This window comes from Chiloscyllium plagiosum, unplaced genomic scaffold (genome assembly GCF_037043375.1).
Source record: "Chiloscyllium plagiosum isolate Xiang-an unplaced genomic scaffold, Cpla_swu_hap1 HiC_scaffold_3, whole genome shotgun sequence".
Classification (NCBI taxonomy): domain Eukaryota; kingdom Metazoa; phylum Chordata; class Chondrichthyes; order Orectolobiformes; family Hemiscylliidae; genus Chiloscyllium; species Chiloscyllium plagiosum.
Window position 1 is genome coordinate 79347732 of NW_028270141.1, and position 25461 is coordinate 79373192.

The 25461-nt window shown below is 40.4% G+C and overlaps 1 protein-coding gene across 3 annotated transcripts in view; it reads left to right on the forward strand.

The window, feature by feature from the left end:
- The window catches only part of fam184ab (family with sequence similarity 184 member Ab), a 166439-nt gene extending 142304 nt beyond the window's left edge, over positions 1-24135 (forward strand). For all 3 annotated transcript variants that reach the window (XR_015753703.1, XM_087981028.1, XM_087981021.1), the window contains one exon: positions 23452-24135. Coding sequence is in view for 2 of the 3 variants with exons in the window: in XM_087981028.1 (XP_087837154.1) it covers positions 23452-23539 (88 nt within the window). In the remaining variant the exon portion in view is untranslated. The remainder of the gene's footprint in view (positions 1-23451) is intronic.
- The last annotated feature ends 1326 nt before the right edge of the window (positions 24136-25461 follow it).

Below are 25461 nucleotides of genomic sequence, written 5' to 3' on the forward strand. Positions count from 1 at the left end.
GAATAATTAATGTTTTTGTTTTGAAGAAGTTCGGGCATTAGCCCTTCTTGCCCGAAACGTCGATTTTCCTGTTCCCTAGATGCTGCCTGACCTGCTGCGCTTTTCCAGCAACACATTTCCATCTCTTATGCATGCTTGCCCCTATACAAAAATGTTTTGCCAAAAAGTGGAAGCCAATTCAGGACAGACCACTGCAAAACTATTTTTCAAAATTTTCACTAGTTATTAGACACATCCCAAGAGGTTATGCCCATAAATTATTATCCTACATGAATTTTCTTTCTCTTCCATATGGCACAGAGAAATCTCTTTCCAGACCTACAATTATAGCTGTTTGCTATCTTCAAATAATAATATTCTGTTTCATGAGTCATTCAGCCTAGAGCACACCAATGGAACAGAACAACTTCATCTGTTCCAAGCACCTCAAACATGCATTGGCCCAAAAATTGGGTGTGCAGACACCAGAACTCTTTGCAAGAGGGGCAGTATAATCTTTTCTAAGAACACCTGAATTTATAATGAAATCAACCTTCTGACAAACTTCCTTATTTGAAAAATTAACACTGGTGGTTCAGTGAGCATATGTGACATGATGTCAAAGTATTCAGAAAACTATAATAATATTTGGAAGTCAGCACTAATTAATGTAAGAAAATATATATGTTTGTCAAATTTGATTGAAGTTGTAACTAGTGGATTGATGAGGGGGATCTGTGAACATAGTGCTTTTAGATTTTCAAGCATTCACAGAGGGGTAAGTAGAGAGAGAATAGATCAACAAGGTGGCCTTTGTGTGGAGCCGCAGGAGGTGAGGATTATACTAAATGAGTATTTTGTATCAGTGTTTACTGTGGAGAAGGACATGGAAGGTATAGAGTGTAGGAAAATAGATGGTGACATCTTGAAAAATGTCCACATAACAGAGGAAGAAGTGGTGGATGTCTTGAAATGCATAAAAGTGGATACATCCCCAGGACCTGAACAGGTGTACCTGAGAACTCTGTGGGAAGCTAGGGAAGTGATTGCTGGGCCTCTTGCTGAGATTTTTGTATCATCGATAGTCACAGGTGAGGTGCGGAAGACTGGAGGTAGGCTAACCTGGTGCCACTATTTAAGAAAAGTGGTAAGGACAAGCCAGGGAAGTATAGACCAGTGAGCCTGACATCGGTGGTGGACAAGTTATTGGATGGAATCCTGTGGAAGAGGATATATATGTATTTGGAAAGGCAACATCTGATTAGGGATAGTCAGCATGGCTTTGTGTGTGGGAAATCATGTCTCATGAACTTGGTTGAGTTTTTTGAAGAGGTCACAAAGTGGATTGATGAGGGCAGAGCGGTGGACGTAATCTATATGGACTTCAGTAAGGCGTTCAACAAGGTTCCCCATGAGAGACTGGTTAGCAAGGTTAGATCGCATGGAATTCAGGGAGAACTAGCCATTTGGGTACAGAACTGTCTCGAAGGTAGAAAACAGAGGATGGTGGTGGAGGGTTGTTTTTCAGACTGGGTGCCTGTGACCAGTGGAGTGACACAAGGATCGGTGCTGGGTCCACTACTTTTCATCATTTATATTTGGATGTGAGCATAAGAGATATAGTTAGTAAGTTCGCAGATGACACCAAAATTGGGGGTGTAGTGGACAGCGAAGAAGGTTACCTCATTTTACAACAGGATCTTGATCAGATGGGCCAGTGGGCTGAGGAGTGGCAGATGGAGTTTAGATAAATGCGAGCTGCTTATTTTGGGAAAGTAAATCTTAGCAGGACTTTTACACTTAATGGTAAGGTCCTGGGAATGTTATTGAACAAAGAGACTTGGAGTGGAGCTCCTTGAAAGTGGAGTTGCAGGTAGATAGGATAGTGAAGAAGGTGTTTGGTATGCTTTCCTTTATTGGTCAGAGTATTGAGTACAGGAATTGGGAGGTCATGTTGCGGCTGTACAGAACATTGTTTAGGTCACTTGGAATATTGCATGCAACCTGATCTTCCTATCAGAAAGATGTGACCCTTGAAAGGGTTCAGAAAAGATGTACGAGGATGTTACCAGGGTTGGAGGATTTGAGTTATAGGGAGAGGCTGAATAGGCTGGGGCTGCTTTCCCTGGAGCAACAGCAGTGAGGGGTGACGTTATAGAGGTTTATAAAATCATGAGGGGCATGGATAGGATAAATAGATAAACACTCTTCCCTGGGGTGGAGGAGTCCAGAACTAGAGGGCATAGGTTTAGGCTGAGAAGGGAAAGATATAAAAGCTACCTAAGGGCAGGTTTTTCACCCAGAGGGTGATACGTGTCTGGAATAAGCTGCCAGAGGAAGTGGTGAAGGCTAATACAATTGCAACATTAAAAGGCATCTGGATGGGTATATGAATAGGAAGGGTTTGGAGGGATATGGGCCGGGTGCTGGGAGGTGGGACTAGATTGGGTTGGGATATCTGGTCAGCATAGACGAGTTGGACTGAAGAGTACTGTTTCCATGCTGTACATCTCTATGACTCTATGTTGTTACGCAAGAGGTAGGAGCTTGTATTTCAGGGCTCAGGTATTGAGAGCAATATACTAACATGAATTCAGGATCATTTAAGTAATATGAAGAGTAGGAATGAATATAGTCAGGTTTGGGTTGCAGTACTGTAAGGATCAGTGCTTGGGCTTCTGCTGTGTACAATCTAAATGACTCAGATGAGAGGACTGTGTACGTAATTTTATGAGGAAATTCCCTTTTTGTAGAGGCTGCAAATGATTTTGGATAAATGAAGGTGAAGAAAAGTTCATAATCAAAGAGAGCCTCTTTGTACCTAAATTGTGGACGGTTAACATGTTGATACAGCAAGCAGATAGGAATGTCAATGTTAGGTTAACCTTTAATACAAAGGTAAAAACAATGACTGCAGATGCTGGAAACCAGATTCTGGATTAGTGGTGCTGGAAGAGCACAGCAATTCAGGCAGCATCCAAGGAGCAGCAAAATCGATGTTCCGGGCAAAAGCCCTTCATCAGGAATAAAGGCAGAGAGCCTGAAGCGTGGAGAGATAAGCTAGAGGAGGGTGGGGTTAGGGAAAAAGTAGCATAGAGCACAATAGGTGAGTGGGGGAGGGGATGAAGGTGATAGGTCAGGGAGGAGAGAGTGGAGTTGATAGGTGGAAAAGGAGATAGGCAGGTAGGACAAGTCCGGACAAGTCACGGGGAAGGTACTGAGCTGGAAGTTTGGAACTAGGGTGAGGTGGGGGAAGGGGAAATGAGGAAACTGTTGAAGTCCACATTGATGCCCTGGGGTTGAAGTGTTCCGAGGCGGAAGATGAGGCGTTCTTCCTCCAGGCGTCTGGTGGTGAGGGAACGGCGGTGAAGGAGGCCCAGGTGTCCTCGGCAGAGTGGGAGGGGGAGTTGAAATGGGGTCATGTGGTTGATTGGTGCGGGTGTCCCGGAGATGTTCCCTAAAGCGCTCTGCTAGGCAACAACGCATTTGCAAGCAATGAATGGTGACATCACCCAGTTGGAAGCAGGTATTAATTTAGCAACAAACCAGAAATGGCTGGAAGTTTCAGCAAGTTTGGCAGCATCTGTGGAGAGAATTCAGACTTAACTTTTCAGGTCCACTGATATTAATACTGATTTCTCCCCACAGATGCTGCCAGTCCTGATGAGCTTTTCCAGCAATTTCTGCTTTTGTTTCTGATTTATTGCATCCACAGTTCTTTAATTTTTTAGAAGTTACTTTAGTCCTGTCTGTCTCTTTGTAGCTGATTCTGCACTAGTCTATCATGCTGAAGGTGATGTTCTTCCTACTCAGAAGACTACTACTGCTCCCCCAACTCTTCAGAATCTGCCATGTCCCTCTTTGCATGCAATTTTATAGGGCACTGCATACAATGATTATGTGGTAAACCCTGTCTGGATTGCAAGCCCTCCACTCCCCATAAGCCTGGAGACAGATCCAAACATTGGAACTTCATCTTCAGCAGCTCTGTCATCTGTTCCAAGAATAGCCTACATTGTATTATGCTTGACTTTAGTCAGGAAGTTATGTAACAGAGATTTTAACCATAGTTGCAGACGATAGCCTTTGTCTCAAAGTAACCAGCCTTTGAAATGAAGGAGGAGCCTGAAGGACATGGGCATGGCAACTTTCAGGGTGGCTGGCCCAAACCCCTAGGATATCAGTGACCACAGATCATTTTTACATTGATAGAATGGAATCCTGTACTGTTGATGAAGTGAATTGTACTGTTTTTAATGCACTGTCTGTGATGTGTATACAACTTGTAGCACCATGTGCCTGAGGGAAACAGCTATGTTGACAAAGCGCTGACCTTGTCATGGGGAAATGGGATGAACTGGTGGGATCTGGCACCAATTTCATTGGTAACAGCCTGGAAGTCTTTGTGGTTTGAGGTTTGTGAGATCTCTTACGAGTTCCTAATGATCCTTAGAAGTGCTGGTTGCATAAAATTTTCACACAGCTGTCACCTTGACAGCTACCAGAATAAGATGGACACCTACCCCTTCAGATCGCAAGTTCAGCTGTAACAGACAGCATAGGTCAGCGACTGTTCTGGGACCATCACAGTCGGCAGTGATGATGTGCTGTGGCTGGATTCATTGGTCATGGTTGCAGTGAGTCTGTGTGGGGAATATTAGAAACAAAACAGCTGTTTAGTAATATGAGTAATCAAAACTGTGGCTAATGTTGCACTTTTGTTTAAGAAAGGTTGTAAAGAGAAACTGGAGAACTACAGACCTGTGAATCTGACTTCAGTTGTGGCTAAATTATTGAAGGTGTTTATAAAAGATGGGATTTATGGATATTTAGAGGAGCAAAAGTTGTTTAAGGATAGTCAGCATGGAAAGAAAATTATGTCTCACAAACTTGATTGAGTTTCTTGAAGAAGTTACTGAAAAGATTGATGAGGGCAGAGCGGTAGATGTTGTTTATTTGGATTCTAGTAAAACCTTTGAGGTTCCACATGGTAGACTAATGAGTAAAATGGGATTTAGGGTGTGCTTGCAATTGGGTACATAATTAGCTTAACGGCAGGAGACAAAGAGTGGTGGTGGAGGGTAGCTTTTTGGACTAGAGGCCTGTGAGCAGTGGTGTTCCACAGGAATAGTTTCTGGGTCTGCTTTTGTTTGTCATTGATATAAATAATTTGGATGAGAATGTAGAAGGCGTGGTTAGTAAGTTTGCGGACAGCACCAAAATTGGTGGCATAGTAGACAGTGAAGAAGGTTTTCTCAGATGACAAAGGGATCTTGATCAACTGGGGCATTGGGCTGACAAATAGCAGAGGGAATTCAATCTGGGTAAATGCGAGTTATTGCATTTTAGTACAACAAACAAGGTAGGACTTATACAATTAATAGTAGAGCCTTGAGTAGTGTTGGAGAACAGAAACACTTAAGGGTTCAGGTACATAATTCTTTGAAGTTTACGTCAGGGGTGTTAAAAAGGAAAGGCATTTGGCATGCGTGCCTTCATTATCTGTTCTTTGAGTAGAGGAGTTGAGTAGTCATGTTGAGGTTATATAGGATGTTGTTGAGGCCTCTTCTAGAATATTGTGTCCAGTTCTGGTCACTAAGTGCTAGGAAGGGTACTATTAAGCTGGAGAGGGTTAAGAACAGATTTAGCAGAACATTGCAGTGTATGGAAGGTTTGAGTTATAAAGAAAGATTGGATAAGCTGGGACATTTTTCACTGGAGCATAGGAGGCTGAGAGGTGAACTAGTAGAAGTTTATAAAATAATGAGAGGTATAGACAGAGCTAATGGTAGTTGGCTTTTCCCTAGGATGAGGGATTTCAAGATTAGGGGACATATTTTTAAGGTGAGAGGAGAGAGATTTTAAAAAGACTTGAGGGACAAATTTTTTACACCAAGGGTGACTGTTGTGTGGGAAGTGAACATCTTGAGAAAGTGCGGATGTGCGTACAATTACAAGGCTTAGAAGACATTTGGAGGAAAGGTTTGGAGGGATATGGACCAGGAGCAGGCAGGTGGGACTAGATCAGTTTGGGATTATGTTCAGCTTGGACTGGTTAGACCAAGGGTCTGTTTCCATGCTGTATGACTCTGACAGAAGTACGGTAAGCCTCCAGTGAGGTGGTAAAGCACAGAAAGACAAGACAAGACAAGGCAAGGCAAAGCAGAGACCCTGTGAGCAAGTAAGGGTGAAGTGAATAATCACTAAGAAACTAAATAGTCCTGAGATGCACCCTGCTGTGAATATAAGATGGGTGCCTGTGCACTAAGCTGATTGGCAGTCACTTGACAATAAAAGGTGTTTGTGTGTCCCAAAGTGCAGCATTAAAGTGAATAACTGTATTCTAAGTAGTTTGGAGATATACTATTATGATGTGCTGAAGCTGCTATGTATCTGATGACAATATACAGTCACTTGCTGCCTATGGAGTGTGCCCAGAGGTTTAGGAACTGTTTGGCCAAGGTGGAGACCCCGAGGTACAAGTTACCCACTTTGACTTTTATATTAAGAATTGTTGCCAGTTAGTCAGTCCTCTCTGCCATATGGGAAAATAGCAAATTGCTTTTAAATGAGATGAGAATGGATGATAATGAAATGTAAATGCATGCAAATGAGGGTCCCATCACTCACTCAGGAAACTCTTGACTTGCTGATCAAACTTTGATTGCAAAATTGATCATCTTTCTTTCTGGGCATAAAGAAACTCAGTTTCCATTTCTCAGCTAACTCACTATTGCCCACATTGTTCAAGAGCTGGGAGAATTTAGCCCAAGGTGTGGCATGGTTAGATAACAATCAATTTGACATTCTGGCGCACATGAGTGGGTCACTAGCCATGCGCATTATCTGTGAAATCTTGGCAGATGCAACCTGCTCATTAAACACTATTGTTTAGGTCTTTCACACTGGATTCACTACCAGGGTGTTTCAGAAAATCAAAGATAAAATTTGACCAAACCTTTTCTCCCAGAAGGAAAAACCTATATAATATATCAGTTAATATTTGGAAATTAAGAATTGGTCAAACTGGACCTCTATTTTGAAATATACAAGACAAGTCATAGTAGTGCGTGTCATTCACCGGCAATTAAGATTTTTCCTTCTGAAGCCCAAGAAACCTTCCAGTTATAAACTCAGCCATGTGTTTTACCAGAAGTGAGCTCAAGTAATTAGTTGGAACCACGTGCTTTCCAAAAATGCTTTGTTTGAATAAAATCTCCAGTCCAGTGACCTTTCAGAGATCCCTTTAAGAAAAACATTCAACAATCTCTACAGAACCTGGAATAAATCCACTTTTTTACAATCCTTCAAAACTAAAATTCTCAGAAATACAATTAATTATGAATTCTTTGTGCAAAGTGCAAACCCCAGTTTTGTCCACTAACTATTGTTCTGTTGCAATTCCTCACTGTAATTTTTAGGATGCTGCTCAGATTGTTTTAGATTCACTTGAAATTCTGTAATTGTTGGAACGCTTCTTGTAATGTTGGAATCGATTTTAAATTTTCAGCTGGTGGAATCTGCCAACAGATTGAGGAAGGAACATTCTGATCATTTTGTAAGTGCAGATGACATTTAGAAGCACAAGGCAGATGGAAATCATTTTTCAAGGCTGTTTGTTTTTGCAAAATAAATTTAATGGGAAAATTAAATTGCATGATAAGTCAGGTTATCGTCAAAACGTGCAGCTGCTCCTGGCTCACCAGTGAGAATATTTCCTGTGTAAATACCTTGAAAAAAGGGCCTGTATAATTGATACTTAATGTTAAGCACAAGGTAAAGTTAAGCGTAAGCTATATTCCTATTGTGTTGTTTTAGCTGATGTCTTGACTTGGATCAAGGTTGTTAGCCACAGTTTGGGATCTGTTTGGTGAGTATAATCATAGGGCCTCTTTCTCTAGGTTCTCTTTCCTTAAACGTGCATGGGCACAAAACAGTTTTCTTTCTGATACATACTTCTTGCTCTCATTTCAATAGGATGCATAAAACATTTTATCACTGAAGGAAAAAAAACAGGGCAAGATACCAAGCCAAAATGTTAAATATTTTGAGTGAATTATATGTAAACCCATTTTACCTCCTTCACTCTACTCCACAATGACCTGTGACAAGATATCATGCTCATCTGTTTTCAGGACAATTTCCTCACCTTAAGCCAAGAAATTTTCTTCACAAGTGGCACCATGACATTCTTGCATCTCCAAACAATTCTAGAAAATTAAATAGGTGGTCAAAAAACCAAAAGAACAGTGAATGCTGGAAATCAGAAACAAGAACAGAAATTGCTGAAAAAACTCAGCAGGTCTGGCAGCATCTGTGGAAAGAAATCAGAGTTAATGTCACAGGTCCAGTGATCCTGTTTTGTAAGTAAAGGTCATACAGTTTTGATATAGTAATATGAATCTTGAGTTAAATTAAGAAGACAGGATACATAAGTTTGGTTGTATTCCCTTAACATTTAAAGACTTAGCTTGTGTCTTTAATGTTGGTTAGTGTGATGTTACTTTGGGAGATTGGAATGAGATTGAAACAACATAACCTAAATAGGTATTATTTATAACAGGGGTGTCAGAGAAAATAAATCTGTAGTGCATATTCCCAAAAGGATGAATTTAAAATGAGAGTTTACAGTTTATATTGCCTTTAATGCAGCTAAGAGTTCAAGGGCCTTCATAAGATTGTTATAAATCAACCATTGATACCAAACTAAGAAATGAGTTTGTAACATAAGTGATTTGAAGCTTTATCTAACAACTATGGTCGAAGGAATGAGTTAAAGAAGTAAAAATAAATGTTTTGTTGTTGCTACCATGTTCACCCTCGTCTGTCCACTGAAAAGACAGAAACTTCATGAGTTCGACTGTGGGAATCCAGAAGTTACTGCCAGTGAGTTTTCATTCCTCCAGGTGTTGAATGCTGTGATTTTTGCAGACTACCATCACCCTTGCAATTGAGAATTGATGAAAACTTTTAATCTCCCTTTCAGTCCCTGGAAAATATTACATTTTGATGAATGAGATGTAAGTGCATGTTTAATAGTTTCGTAAGTTTATCATTTACAAACAGTTTATAATATCCAGTGAACAGTTTCATTGGAGTTGAAAAGTTGGTTTAATGTTCATGGAATGTAAAATTGATTAAAAATTCCTAAAAAATAATTATTTATTAAAGAACACTTAAAAATAAAACTTTATTTTATCTTTTGTCTTAGGCAATGGAGTTTTCATATAAATTATTATTTGAGAACTTGGGTTCTAAAAGCGAGGTAAATGGGGTTTTGGTTTTCCGTCCTGTGAAGGTGACTAGTTTTGTACTAAAGGCTCAGAGACTTTCTTTTAGCAATGGATCCAATAACACAGTTTTATTAAATCATGTGACTTGCTGTAAATACACAAGCTACCTGCTGAGGTAATTGTTGAAGAGTTCATGCTATTGAGCCTTTTGACTCAGTGAGGCAGGCCAGAATCCGGCTCACTTCAGAGCATCTACAGCATTGTGAGAAAAGGAGTTGCAGCAACAGCGAAGGAATAATGAGTACATTCCAAGTCAGATGTTTTGGAGAAGCCTCTTCCATTGTCAGTTGTTCTGTCCTTTTAGCTAATGAAGGTTGGGTGTTTGAAAGTTCTGTTCAACAAGCTGTTTTTGTTTGCTGCTGCTGTGCTGCTTGTAGGTAGTTAAAATAGCACCAGATTGCATGGATATCAAAGGGTGTGAATGTTTAAGGTGGTGGATGTGAAACACTCAAGAAGATTGCTTTGTCATAAATTGTACAAAATTGTACAAAACTGCCCAAGTGTTTTTGAGGGTCTTGTTCCATCACATGCCTGCCTTATGCCTTATGGGTGATGACAATGCTTGTAGGAGTCAGGAGGTGACTGTTTCATCTCAGAATTCCCAGTCTTTGATCTGTTCTTGTAGCTGTAGTTTTTAAGAAGATGTCCAGTTCAGTTTCTGGTCAATAGTAAACCCGGAATGTTGTTGGTAAACCAATTCAGCAATGGTTATGCTGTTGAATGTCAAGGGAAGTTGGTAAGATTCTCTTTGGTTGGAGATGGTGATGAATATTGTGCAGATCTTGTTACATGTAGGCACCAACTATCCTGAGCGCAAACGAGCATGATGCAATCATCAATTGAAAGCATATAGTTAGGTATCAGACTCTGATTTTCAGACTGCAGCTAAATTCTATTAATAAAATGGTGCTGATTGCACTTACATTCATTGTAAAGAAAACATTCTCAATGTGGTCTTTTCTTGCATCTAGTTCAGCAATAGGTAATATTTGAAGTGACCTTACTTAAAATTGCTGCTTCAAGTTTTCTTACACATTTTCACTATATTCACGATTGTTAGCTTCCATAGCCCTACCTTTTAAAGACAAAGTAGTGAATTTGACAAGATCTCTCTTGATCTGATCAAAAATTTAGAATATTTTTTCTGTTAGATATTTTAATAGTGAGAGTCATTATTTATCAATGCACAGGATGCAGCATTACTGGACAGGACAGAATTTATTGTCAATCTGTAATTGCCCTTGAGAAGGTAGTGGGGAGTTGCTACGATGTATACAACTAAATGACTTACCAGATCATTTCCAAGGGCAGTTAAGAGTCACCCACATTGTTGTGGTTCTGAAGTCACAAATGTACCCAACTTACTACATGTGGCAGATTGGATCCGTATGATATTTTGCTATTATGATGATCACCATCATTGTTGCTAGCTTTTAATTTTTTATTTATCTAATGAATTGAATTTAAGTTCCACAACTGCCATAGTAAAATTTCAACTCATGTTTCTGCAGTCATTTCTCCAGGCCTTTCTATGACTAGTCCCGGGACATAATTACTAGTCTTTTAAATGTAAGGAATTAAGTGAAATATTATAATACACTATTGGTTGCTGTTTACAATATTTGAAGAATTAAAGTTAAGCCTGTTAATCATGACCATTGCTGTAAGAACTTGCACAGACTTTTTGTGTAAATTTGGATGGAAGCATTGCACTAGGTACTTGAATCCCTTTTTTCAGTATTATCAAAAAAGCATATATTGATGAGTGCAACAGAGCTGTATTGCATTTTATTACACTTGACAACATCTCTAACTCACCATTCCTCTTGCCACATGCTGTTAAAGCTTACCACGTTGATCAAGCTTTTGTTGTTCTGACTTAATATTTTATTGTGGCTTGGTGTTACAGTTTGTTTTGTCGTGCTCTTCAAAAGTGCCTTGAGACACTTAATTGCATTAATGATATTTATGAGTTCCTTATTCTTTCGCAAGTTTGGTTTTAAAGTAATGCTTCTTTATCTACATTTGTTGTCTCCCCTCACTTCATTTAGGTCCCTTCTAATACATTTGATGTACAAATAATGCAAGTAATTTCATACCAGACCAGTCTCAGTGTTGAATCTGCTGTAAGCAGCTGTTAAAAGATACATGAACTCAGTCAACCATTTGTTTTATTTGATTGGAATTGTAATAATGCATTTCATTGATGTGTGGGATTTGGATTATTTTCTCCATCCGGAGTCTTGTTTTCTCATCCCTTACTGTCATGCAAATGTTTTGGCTAAGTCAGAGAGTAGATTGATTCTTTTCCTTATCCCGTTGGCCATAAAAATTGCATTTAAAAGGAAAGCAATATTATTTATATATTGTATATGTGTTAAGACTACATATTGCTCAGTATCAGAAGAAAGTCAGCCGGGATCCTTAAATTAGAAATAAAATAATATATTATTGTAAAAACAACTTGTGTAAATGCAAAGTTTTTTTTGTGTTGTGTCTCTCAGTATGTCAGTATACCTTAAAGAGACATGCTCATGATTTCATCACTGTATCAGAGCAAGATGCAGAGTCCCACTCGCTCCTTTTTTATAGCATCTCTGAGCAGGTCGATTAGAGAATACCTAAAACAAACTGTTTCATGGCATGTGAGCTGAGGGTATAAAGATGTCAGACTCCATCATAACCTAGGTCACCTGAAGCATGATGTTATGGGGAAAGCTTGGTACTGTTTGTGATCAAATGGCTTAAATTCAACCCAGACACTGAAGTGACTGTAAATGTTGTTTGCATATGTTAGAGAGCTATATTATATGTCTGTTGAATCTTTTTACACCACATTAAAAAGAAATAGGCAATGGATAATGTTATGAAGCATAATAACATTAGTTTTGACACATCAAGTACAACATCAACTATTCTTGAAAATTAACACACAAGTGAACTTCTGCCAAGTAGCAGTTGCGTATGGGAAACATGAAAAAAAATCACAGATTTTTCCAAAATCTGCTTTTTGTTTTGCAGCCATAGACACAGTGACCCCATAGTTCTACATTCCCCACAAAAGGAAGCATCCTGTTTGCAACCACCCTGTCCAAACCTCTGAGGATCTTATGTTCCAATTAAGCTGCCTCTAACAATTTTAAAGTCTAGGAGATAAAAGCCAAGCTTGTCCAACCTTTCCTCAATACAACTCTCCCATTTCAGATGTTAATCTGGCCAATGTTTGAACTGCTTTCAATACATTTGCGTACTTCCTTAAAGAAGATGACTGGTACAGTACACAGTGCTCCAGATGTGGTCTCACCAGTGCTCTGTATAACTGAAGCACAGCCTCTACACTCCACTATTCAATTTCCCTCACCATTATAAATCCTATTAGCTTTCATCATTTCTCCAGATACCTGTTTACTAACTTCTTGTGGACCATGACAGCCTGATCCCTCTCCACCTCAGATCTCTGTGAATTCTCACTATGTTAAATATTAGAGTCATGAAGATGTACAGCATGGAAACAGACCCTTCCGCCCAACTTGTCCATGCCGAACAGATATCCCAACCCAATCTAGTCCCCCCCCCCCTGCCAGTACCTGGCCCATATCCCTCCAAACCCGTCCTATTCATATACCCATCCAGATGCCTTTTAAATGTTGCAATTGTACTAGCTTCTTGGCTTTCCAAATACATGTACATCCTGTCCCTCAGGATTCCCTCCAACAACTTGCCCACTGCCGATGTCAGGCTCACTGGTCTATAGTTCCCTGGCTTGTCCTTACCACCCTTTTTAAACAGTGGCACCACATTAGCCAACCTCCAGTCTTCTGGCACCTCACTTGTGACTATCGATGATACAAATATCTCTATCAAGAGGCCCAGTAATCACTTTTCTAGCTTCCCACAGAGTTCTAGGGTACACCTGATCAGGTCCTGGGGACTTATCCACCTTTATGCGTTTCAAGACATCCAGCACTTCCTCCTCTATAATATGGATAAATTTTCTGAAAAGGAAATCATGTTTAACCAATGAATTAAAGTATTTTTGAGGAAGTAACACGAGAAGAGAATCTGGTGGGTATACTGCTCTTAGATTTCCCGAAGGCATTTGATAAAGTTCCACATCAAATGTTATTGTAGAAGATAAAAGATTATGGCATAGCAGCTAGCATTTGACAGGGATAGAAAACAGGATGGCTAACAAGCAGAGTAGGTAGAAATTGGTCCTTATCAGGTTGGCAGAATGAAATGAGTGATATACCACTACGATCAGTGCTGGAACCTAACTGTTGACTAAGGGGCTGTAAAGTGTACTGAAATATATTGGGTTAACAGCCTATGGGACCCTAGGGTATGAGTCCAAAGAGACTGGATTCAAATGGTTTCCACTAGCCCAAAGCTGTAACATAAACAAGATAAACCACTGATTGAGTTACAACTAATTATGCGATTGTGAACTGCTGCATAAAAAAATGAACCATTGAGTGAATTAAAAGGATAATTGTGTCACGTACTAACTGACAAGAACAGGATGCAGTAAGGATAAGGTTTGAGTAAAGGACTAATAAAGGGATCAGCATTAACAGTTTCCAGCAGCAGAACTCAAGACAAGCACTGCAAGAGGAATTGGAAGAACCTGGTCAGTTCTCAGTGAATGGAAGTACAGTGGTAGCTTGATTATCTGAACGAGATGGGCGGGCACTATTTCATTTGGATAATTGATTATTCGGTTAATTGATTTCCTCTGGGACTTGGAGATTTCTGTGAAGTCTGCTCCCCATTCAGGAGACTCGGCAAAAGCACACTGTGTGCGAAACCCTGCCCACCCTCAATCCCGTCTGCTCCCACCCCACACCCTCTCCCATCTGCTCCCCCTCCACCGCTCACCCAAAACGGCCCCCAATCCCGATCCTCTGTCCATCCCCACCCACAGTCCAACTCCCATCTACGCCCCTGCTCGACCCCCCCCCCACCCCTGGGGCAGCCGGCCTGTATACTACACCTTTGTGAGTAAGTCTCCAAATAGTGCGCACGCACACACACAGCCACATGCACACACACATACATACACACACACATTCATACACACACACAGCCACATGCACATACACACACAGCCACATGCGCGCGCGCACACACACAACTTTATGACAGGTTCCACCTCTATCCTGTTCAGGACAATGTTGGAGAGATTATCTGGGGAAGGGGTGGGGGTTTAGGGTTCACCCCTGTGTAGAACTCCAGGGAAAGTTGGGGAGGAAGGGCAGGGGAAGAGAGTGCTGAAGGTCAGTCATTTAGAGACAGTGACTGGGCTGTGCAGGACTGTTTTCAGCAGCATTTCAGTGATCCAAGATCATTTATCATCATTGTACCTGTAAACAAAAGACGCAACCAGGGTTGAAACAGCTCTTGACGCAATGTTTCTATTGGGACCTTGAGATCCCCTTCGGATAATCAAATATTTGGATAATTGATATTCAGATAATCGATATTCAGATAATTGAGGTTCCTCTGTATAATGATGTGATTCGTATAAATGCATTGGTAGACTATAATGACCTATGCGCATGTTAGCCTAATAAACCCGCTAATTAATCAAAACTTTCTGTATGCCAGTTCAATAAATAATATAAATTATTTGGATAAAGGCACCAAAACTACGATTGCAAAATGTTCAGAAAACACAAAGATGGGTAGCAAAGTAAATTGGGAAGAGAATCTAAGGAGACTATAAAAGATATGTAAGGTTATGAATGGGCAAAGGTCTTGAAATTGGCGTGGAATGAAGGAAAGTGTGCAACTGTTTATTTTAGCAGGAAGAATAAAAATAAGGACCATATAGGGAGAGGTTGAATAGGCTAGGGCTGTTTTCCTTGTAGAGGTTTATAAAATTATGAGGGGCATGGATAGAATAAATAGACAAAGTCTTTTCCCTGGGGTCGGAGAGACCAGAACTAGAGGGCATAGGTTTAGGGTGAGAGGGGAAAGATATAAAAGATATCTAAGAGGCAACATATTTTCACAGAGGGTGGTAAGTGTGTGGAATGAGCTGCCAGAGGATGTGGTGGAAGCTGGTACATAGCAAGATTTAAGAGGCATTTGGATGGTTATATGAATGGGAAGGGTTTGGAGGGATATGGGCCGGGTGCTGGCAGGTGGGACTAAATTGGTTTGGGATATCTGGTCGGCATGGACGGGTTGGACTGAAGGGTCTGTGTTCATGCTTTACGTCTCTATGACTCTATGTTAAGAATGTTGACTACCTGATTATTTCGAACCTACTAAGTGCCCACCTATAACATCTTTTGTAATAGCTATTTTAATATTTACCCTATGGCAGATGTTAAGTTAACTGGCTTATAATTGTCTGCTTTCTGTCTCCATACCTTTCTGAATAAGAGTCACATTTGCTATTTTCCAGCCAAATTGGACTTTCCCAGAATCAAGAGATTTTTGCAAAATTAAAATCAATGCATCAACTATCATCTTCCTTTCTCTCCCCACCCTTAAATAGTGAGTTGCCCCCACCCACCTTTAATATTGAATTCCAGTGTTCTAATTCTAATTCCCACAAATAAGAGAAATTGTCTCCCTTCCATAGATGTAAGTCATGTTTAAGTGACCAGACCCCTGTCACTTATCTACAGCTCCTCAACTCCCTGCCCTAGTTGCACAGTACTAACAGGGCTGAATGTGACCCACTCACAGACTGAAGAGTTATGGACCTCTGAGCCTAACTGCCTCAAACCATTGACTGATCATGCCAAGCCCCAGACTGATATCAGAGACTGCCCTTAGTTTGTTGGGACTGCCTGGACTTGGACCTGACTGAGGACTCCTTCCTTAGACTTTCAGACTTGGCTGTTTTCTTGAATCGTATGCATTGTTCACCGTGTACACAACTGCCACAGTTTTTTTACTTGTGGAATGTGGGCATTGCTGGCTGGCCAGCATTTGTTGCCTGTCCCCAGTTGCTCTTGAGAAGATCGTGGTGAGCTGCCTTTATACACTGCCACAGTCCACATCATGTAGGTTGACTCAATGCCATTAGGAAGAGAATTCCAAGATTTTGACTCAAACAGCAGTTAAGGAACAGCGATATATTTTTAAGTCAGGATGGTGTGTGGCTTGGAGGGGAACTTGTATTCCCATGTATCTGCATGTCCTTGTCCTTCGAGATGGAAGTGGTTGTGGGTTTGTAAGGTCATGACTTAAGGGTACTTGGTGAAATTTGCATTTCATCTTGTAAATAGTAGCAGCAGTGTGGATTTGAGTTTCGGTGGTCAGTGTTTGTGGATGTGGTGCCAATCAAGTGTGCTTTTTCCAGAGGCTGTCAAGGTTCTTGAATGTTATTGGAGCTGCATCCATCCTGGCAAGTTAGGGATATTCCATTGTTTGCTTGACTTGTGCCTTGTAGGTGGTGGACAGACTTTGGGGAGTCAAGGGGTGAGTTACTCACTAAATATTCTTAGCCTTTCACCCCCGTTTAGCCATTATGTTTATGTGTCAAGTCCAGTTGAGATTCTGGTCAATGGTAACCCCAAGGATGTTGACAATGGGGGATTCAATGATGGTTACATAATTGATTTGTCAATGGGCAGTGGTTAGCTTGTCTATTATTGGTGATGGTCAATGCCCGGCACTTGTGTGGCATGAATGTTACTTGCCTCTTGTCAGTCCAAGCCTGGATCTTGTCCAGATCTTGTTGCATTTGAACATGAACTGCTTCAGTATCTGAGGAGTTGCAAATGATGCTGAACATTGTGCAATCATCAGCAAACATCCCCATTTCTAGCCTTAGGGTGGAGGGAAGGTTATTGAAGAATCAGCTGAAGATGTGTACATCTAGGACACTATACTGAGGAGTTCCTGCAAAGATGTTCTGGAGCTGACATGACTGACCTCCAACAACTACAACCATCTTCCTCTGTGCCAGGTATGACTCCAGTCAGTGGGGAGTTTGCCTTGATACCATTTAATGTAGTTTTGCTAGGGCTTCATGATGCTGTACTTGGTCAAATGCAGCCTTGATGTCAAGAGCTGTCACACTGTCCTCACCTTTGGAATTCAGCTCTTTTGTCCATGTTTGAACTAAGGCTGTATAGTCCTGATGGAATCCAAACTGGGCATCACTGAGTGTTATTGCTGAGCAGGTGCTGCTTGATAGCGCTGTTGATGACACCATCCATTAGTTCGCTGATGATTGAGAGTATCCTGATGGGGTGATAATTGGCTGGTTTGGATTTGTCCTGCTTTTTGTGTATAGGGCATACCTGGGCAATTTTCCAGATTGTGGATTAGGTGCCGGAAGACCATGGCTAGTCCTGTGGCAAGTTTAGGAGCATAAGTCTTCAGTACTATTGTTAGAATGTTGTCAGGGCCATAGTGTTTACACTATCCAGTGCCTTCAACCATTTCTTGATATCGCATGGAGTGAATCAAATTAGCTGAATCTGTGATGCGGGGGACCACAGGAGGAGACCAAGATGAGTCATCCACTTGGTTCTTCTGGCTGAAGATTGCTAAAAATGCTTCAGCTTTATCTTTTGCGCTGACATGCTGGACTCTTCCATCATTGAGGTTGGGGATATTTATGAAGCCGCTTCATCAGTGAGTTGTTTAATTGTCCACCACCATTCTCGACTGGATGTGGCAGAACTGCGGAGCTTAAATTTGATCCTTTGGTTTTGGGATCACATAGCTGTGTCTGTCACTTGCTGGTCTGCTTTTGGGGATGCAAGTAACCCTGTTTAGTAGCTTCACAAGGTTGACACCTTTTTAGGTCTGCCTGGTGCTGCTCCTGCCATGCCCTCCTCCACTCTCCATTGAATCAGGGTTGATTCCCTTGCTTGATGGTATTGATTGAGTGGGGGAGATGCTGGGCCATGAGGTTACAGATTGTGCTGGAGTACAGTTCTGCTGCTGTAGATGGCCCACAGCACGTCATGGATGCCCAGTCTAGAGTTGCTAAATCAGTTGGAAGTCTGTCCCATTTAGCACAGTGATAGTGGCACACAAAACAATGGAGGGTATTCTCAATGTGAAGAAGTGACTTTGTCTTTGCAATGACTGTGGTGGTCACTCTTACTGATACAATTATGAACAGATTCTTCTGCAGCTATGTCCTTCAGGACCCAACCAGCTCAATCAGTATTACTGTTGCTGAGCCACCCTCAGCGGTGGACATTGAAAACCCCATCCAGAGTGTATTTTGCTCTCGTGTTGCTGTAATGCTTCTTCCAAATGTTGGTCAACATGGCAGAGTACCGATTCATCAGCTGAGGGAGGGAGGACAGTACGTGGTAATCAGGAGGTTTTCTTTCCCATGTTTAACCTGAAGCTATGGAGACTTCATGGGGTCCAGAGTCAATGTTGAGGACTCTTAACTGTATACCACTGTGTCACCACCTATGCTGGATCTGTCCTGCTGGTGAGACAAGACCTATCTCGGAATGGTGATGTGTCTGGGTCATTATCTGTAAGGTACGATCCCGTGAGCATGACAATGTTGCTTGACTAGTTTGTGAGACAGCTCTCTCAATTTTGGCAATAGCCCCTTGATGTTGGTAAAGAGGACTTTGCAGGGTCAACAGAGCTGTTTCTACTGTTGTCTTCTCCAGTGCCTAGGTCAATGCCGGGTGGTCTGTCCAGGTTAATTTCTTTTTTGAGACTTCATAATGATTGATACAACTAAGTTGCTTGCTAGGCCATTTCAGAGGATAGTCGAGAGCCAGCCACATTACTGTAGATCTGGAGTTGCACGTAGGGCAGACCAGGTAAGGATGGCAGATTTCTTTCCCTAAAGGACATTAGTGAGGCAGGTGGGTTTTTCCAAAAATTGACAATGGTTTCATGGTCATCACTAGATTCTTATTCCAGTTTGTTAAAAAAAATTGAAATCAACTATCTGCCTTGGTGAGATTTGAACATGGGTCAGTCACTAGAACATTCCCTGAGTTTCTGGATTAATACCATTAGACCATCATCTCACCATAGTTTCTGTATGAGATTGATGTAGCAAAGTACCATACAACAACATGGCCACCCCCTTGACTGGTGGCTGCTGGCAATCTGGTCAAGCTGCCTGGTTTTTGTGTCTGCACTAAATGGCATGGCAAGACAGAAGTACTGACAGCCTTTAAAGTGTGGCTGAGAGGGGAAGTGGTGAGAGCCAAGGCTGGGATGGTGTGAGTGTTCAGGTCTGTACAAAGTGAGCGAGTGCAAAGAGAGCAAGCAAGGAGTCTTGAGATACAACCTGGCTGAATGTGAGCTTTGTGCCTGTCACGATGTGCGAAGTGTCTTTGCAGCAGCATTCTGATGATAGTTGCTGGTGAGCTCCAAAGTGCAACATGGTAATGCCAAAGCCATGCTTTAATGGATTGGGGATGACCATGATGAAGTGGAGAGGTTGCAAATACCAGTGTCATGGACATGGGGCTTGTGTACTCTGCCCATACTTTGAGCTAATGGTGCCATATGTCCAAGATTGAGGTCAAGAGGAGCATGCGATAAGTTGGAATCACTAAGTATCTTTTCTGACTTTCATGTTGGGAATTCTCAATGTCTAGTTTCTGAACAATGGGTGGGACAATAAGAGAAAGCATATTAGATAAAATTGAGTAATAACAAAGGTGATAATAAGTGACATTCTCTGTTAATAGGTCTCTCACTAGTGGGAATCTTATTTTGTTGGAAAATACAACTCCTCAGTCTCAACATCAAGAAAGGAGCCACTTGATATATCAAGTGATTCTGTCAAATTCTTCACTACAGTTTATGTAATTTTGAGCTTGGAAAGATTCTACCACTTGTCTTTATTCTTTCTCATTTCTACCAAAACCATTCCACTTTGTGGTTTCTTGAATTTGGATCGTCCCTCTCTATTAAGCATATGTGATCATTAACTAACAAAGCCATCACTTATCTTCTCCTCGCTGCTTCTTCTTCCTAGCTGAATTGTACCCTTCACTATTCAGGTTCTAATCAGTGTCATTCTGTCTGTAAAGCGTATTAATTTATTTCTATTTACACTCTCAGTTCATTTTGTTTTGAATGATGCACACTGGGCTTTTTCCCTAAATTGGTTATGGCTGGTAGAATTCTCTTTCTCTGCAGGGAGTAGGGTAGATTCAGAATTCTTCCTTAAGAACCTGCCACTTGCAACAATGAGGTATTTCAGTGGGTGTTCAACCCTCAATCTTAAAGGAGAAGATTTCAGAAAAAGGGCAGGAGCAAATGCCCCTATGGCAAGTTCTCTCTGAAAGTGTTGCAGACGATGTGCCTCTATCTGACAGCTTGTGCTTTTGCAGCTGTAGCATATGTAACTTTATTCAGTGTCTTCTACTCTGAAAAGTTATCTTTAAAACATTAACGATATATCCAATAATTAATATCACAAAATTATATTTTAAATAACACTTGTGTGGCACACGATAATATATCATTGCTGTATTTAACGTTTTAATGTCGGGTTAAAATAACTCACTCCTTAAAACCTATCTACTAGCCCAGGCTTTTCCATGAACTCCAATAATATTTTTATTCTGTAAAGGTGCGGCAGAAATGAAAGTTGTTCTTATGATTACCTTCCCATCATCAAAGGTTCGTGAATATGTATTCAGGATGAGCAGCAAGTGGGAAACCTATTAAAGAAAGAAATACTTTGTATTTTTGTGATGCCTTCCATGACCTCGTGATTTTTCTCAAACTTGATTTCTTTGATGGGATGTGGATGTCCTTGGCAAGGTCAGCACTTATTGTCCATCCCTAGTTGCCCTCAGGAGGTGATGGTGAGTTGTGTTCTTAAAATGTCTGAAAGTTCCGCCTGATACAAGTACACCCTCAGTGCTGTTGGTAATGGGGAGATTTCAGTTCTTTGTCCCACTGACCCTGAAGGAATGACAATACCTTCCCAACTCAGAATGATCTGTGACTTGGAGGGAAACTTGCAGATTGTGGTGTTTGAATATGACTGGCAGAAGAACTGAAGGCAAGATGATTATTTTAAAAACTTAAAATCACATAACACCAGGTTATAGTCTAATAGGTTTATTTGAAAGCACTAGCTTTCAGAGTGCTGCTCCATAACCACCTGATGAAGGAGCAGCACTCCGAAAGCTAGTGCTTTCAAATAAACCTGTTAGACTATAAACTGGTGTTGTGTAATTTTTAACTTTGTACACCCCAGTCCAACATCGGCATCTCCAAATCCTATTTTAAAAGCAAGCCACTCCAAGCCTCTCACCATTCTGACTAGGAAAGATATTGTCATTCCTTCTGTGTCACTGGGTCAAAACCCTGGAACACCTCCTTAGTGGCATTGTGTGGTTCTCCCATACCAAATAGACTACAGCGGTTCAAGAAGACCATTCACCACCACTTTCTCAAGGACAATGGGGGCAGGCCAATAAATTCTGGACAGCCAACGATACCCAAATTCCATGAATAGGTTTTAAAAAGTAGTTAGCATCTGCAATGGACTGCCTGACGAAGGTAGATCCAATTGTGATAATCGAAGGAAATCAGATAATTATCTGACAAAATAGAAACATAGTGCTTCAGATAAAGATGTAGGAGTAGTTGAGTTAACCCCCATGGTGGGATAGATGTTCAAAACCTTTCAAAGAGGGTGGTTTCCCCAGCCTGGCCCACTGGCAGCAAGCAACATCCCATACCAGTGCCCTGATTTCCATTGACATCCTTAAATCAGGTTCCCTTCTGATTCTGACCTTCCTTTCTCTCCCTGCTGACCTTACTGACTTCATCAGTGATGCCAGTACTTCAAGAATTTATTTTTAAATGCAGCTGATCTAATTGGTAACTGTTTAAAAAGGTACTATGTAGAAGTGTACATGTATTAATATTAGGGGAAAAAAGGGGGACAGCTGAAATTATGAATGCACCCTAAGCCAGGGAGTGTTAGCCACTGACTCTGACAAGCCACCAACACATTGCTTACGTGTTTCTGTCTATTACAAATACACCAAGATATATACAAACACACACACAAGTTCGGGGAAGGAGTAGACCATTCAGACTGACTATTTGGTATGGGAGGACCACACAATGCAAACAGACTGCAACAGTGGGACTTTGAACAAGTTATAATTAAAACAGAGGGGCTCTATGTCACTCACCTCAAACCCCGTCACCTTCCCCAAATTACCCATGTCCTTCCATTGCCCCACCCCCACAATGGTCTGACATATTCTGTGTGCTCTCTCATGCTCTCTACATCCATTCCCCATGCCCTCTACATACCTTTGTGCTACTCCCATGCCCTTCATACCCTCACTGTTTACCTATTCCATAGAACCAGTGGACCTTACAGTGATGATAAAACATATTTTTACGAAAGGTTTCCATTTTTGATAAAGAACTTGTTTCACTAAAAACCAATAAAAATCAATCATCTAAACTGGTTGAAGTATAAACAACAAGCAATCTATCTTGTATAGATAGCTGTTGACAGAATGGAGGATTGCTGCTAATCAAGCAATGTTTTCCCTGGGGCTCAGCTGTTTCAATACTCTTAAGAACCTCTGGTTTTTTTAGCCAAGAATACATGAAATGGTTAGACTGAGAGCGCAGATGCACATTGGAGTGCTCCAATAGTTATCTATTAAAACAACATGAGTGAGTATGAGCAGTTATGTAGATCAATTTGTGTTTTTGTAAGTTTTTATGTCTTAATCTGACTTCTCTCTAGTGTCGCTCATTTTGGCTTGGGCATTGAAGTTTTAAATCCTTAACTGCCTTTACCTTTTACATGTAGGTTTGACCACAATAGATATGTTCTTCCTTATTATTTCACTCCCTCTCAGTCTTTTCATTTTTCATCATTACTGGACCAGGTCAGATGTCCTTGTGTGTATGATTTCATTGTCTGTAGATTTGAGGTCTCAATATTGCTGTGTTAAATGATATCAGTCAGAATAAAGTCTTGTGTGCAATACCTTGTTTAAATCTAATACAGAAAGATCATAAGGTTGAAGTGTCAACATGATAGATCAAATTTCTTAAAAGGATGTTCTATTGTGAAACGATTGCAATTCCTACATGTATATGGAAACTGAACTTCTTTCACTGGGATGAACATTGCTGTCAATTGAAGTAATTAGTATCATCAGCTGTCTTTTGAACTGTCATTATGCAAAGTTATAAAAATGTCTTCTCTCTCTTAACGTAGCCCTCCACAGTTGGAAACCACATCAGTCACTGAGCCTTCATCTGATCCACAGCATGAGGAATGGTTTGCAAGATATTTCACTTTCTAAGACGAGCAAAATTCCTAATGGATCTTTATAACCACATAGATCTGCAATACAAGCATGATACTTTAAAAATCCATTTTTAGAACAGTTGAATATATTCATTGTGATAAAATCTTTGAATGAAGACCAGTTACAACATTAACAACGTTAATTGTGAGGACTTGTATTATTTGCCTCGGTGAATTTAAAATGTCATCTCAGACTTTAAAGTATTGATGTAATATTTCCAACAATACGGGGAGTATATTATTTATTCATAAATCTTAATTCTAAATTGTGATTTTGGACTCCTTACTCCTCACTGTTTCCCAGTTGAGATGTTGGTACAGGTGACATTTCTTCAGAGTCTGCCAAAACATTCTTAACTGGCTAATCCAGTGGCTGACAGTGACTTTACCTGTGTTAATTTCTTTGGGGGAATAGCCTAATACCTGCTGGCATATGTATTGACCTTTTAAAATTACATATATAATTTCATGTACAAATGTGTAATATGATGAAATATAATGTATATGTGAAATATAATTTGTATTTTATCCTGGGATGTTTCATTGTCTAAAAGTTTATATTGATTGCTAAATAAACTTTTGTTCATGTAATGTAGAAGTTTTTTTTCATTTTTGTTCAGGATTAGGTTTTATCGTGAGATCAGTTCATGAATTAACCATTAGCTGTGCTTGACATTTTGATTTTATGCCCTGTTTGCTCATTCCGGCTCACTGGAGCAAATGCAATAATATACTAATCAGAATGCCATTAAAATGTGCTGCATACCAAATAAAACAAAATCAAAATGTACCATTATCAGAGTAGGGTTAGTGACCTCTTGAGGATCTTGCAGGCTGAAAAATAGAACGTCACAGCAAATGCATTAGTTGTTTACTTTTTAAATTAATTGGATATACAACAAGTACTTTCCATTCGTGTTAGATCTCAAAACAAATGGTGTAACAGACAGTATATAAAACCTGTAATTATATGGCTGTCATTTCACGTAAAACCTTTAAATTTTCTGGCTCAAGTTCACCATGCAGGATTCAAAACATGCATAAATGCTGTGACTTCCACACCAAATTTTATGATCAAATTTCTCCACCAGAAGGAAATGATGCAAATGAGCAAACAGTATTATTTATTCCACATCCTGTGGCAGCTGTAGCCACAGTTGATAGGTGCTAGGGAAATGAGAGGAGCATACACATAAAAATACTGACAGAATGTCAAAGGCAGGTAGTCTCCTGTGAAAAAGCTGTGACATTGTGCCAAGTCATTCTCCACAAATGAAGCTACATTAAGCAGATAGTCCTTCAGCTGTACTAACTTAAACTAGTCACAAATTAATGTTTCAAGCAATCAGTTAATTTATCTGGCATGGCAAATTTTCAGCTTTCAGTAGGTTAATGCAGTGTTGGCAGTGAATGATAAATCTTAAAGTATTATATTAAGCTGTCTTTGTCAGGACAAATGTACAAAAGGAAGGAAAACGATATCTCTTGCTTTATAGTCTTGGCTAGGTGTCATGAAATCACAGAGAAGTATTTGTTTAATTTGCATGATAGAACAGGGAGTTGGACAAAAATGAACAATAGAAAATGACAGACATTGGCTTGGATTTTTTGGTCAGTGGTGAAGGAATGACACTCACTATTGACCTTGAGCAAAGTTGTCCATAGAGATTAATTGATTTTGTGTGGTGCCAGTTTCCCCTACCACCAGGTACTTCAGAGTGCATTATAAGATGAATTATGACATTGGGACACATAAAGATATTAGGCCAGATGACTAAAAGTTTAGTGAAAGTTGTAGGTTCTAAAGAATGTGTTTTAGAGGAGAAATGTTCAATGGGGAGATTTGGAAGGGAATTCAAGAGATTATGATCTTGGTGGCTGATGGCACAACTAACAATGTGGAAGGGATTGAAATTG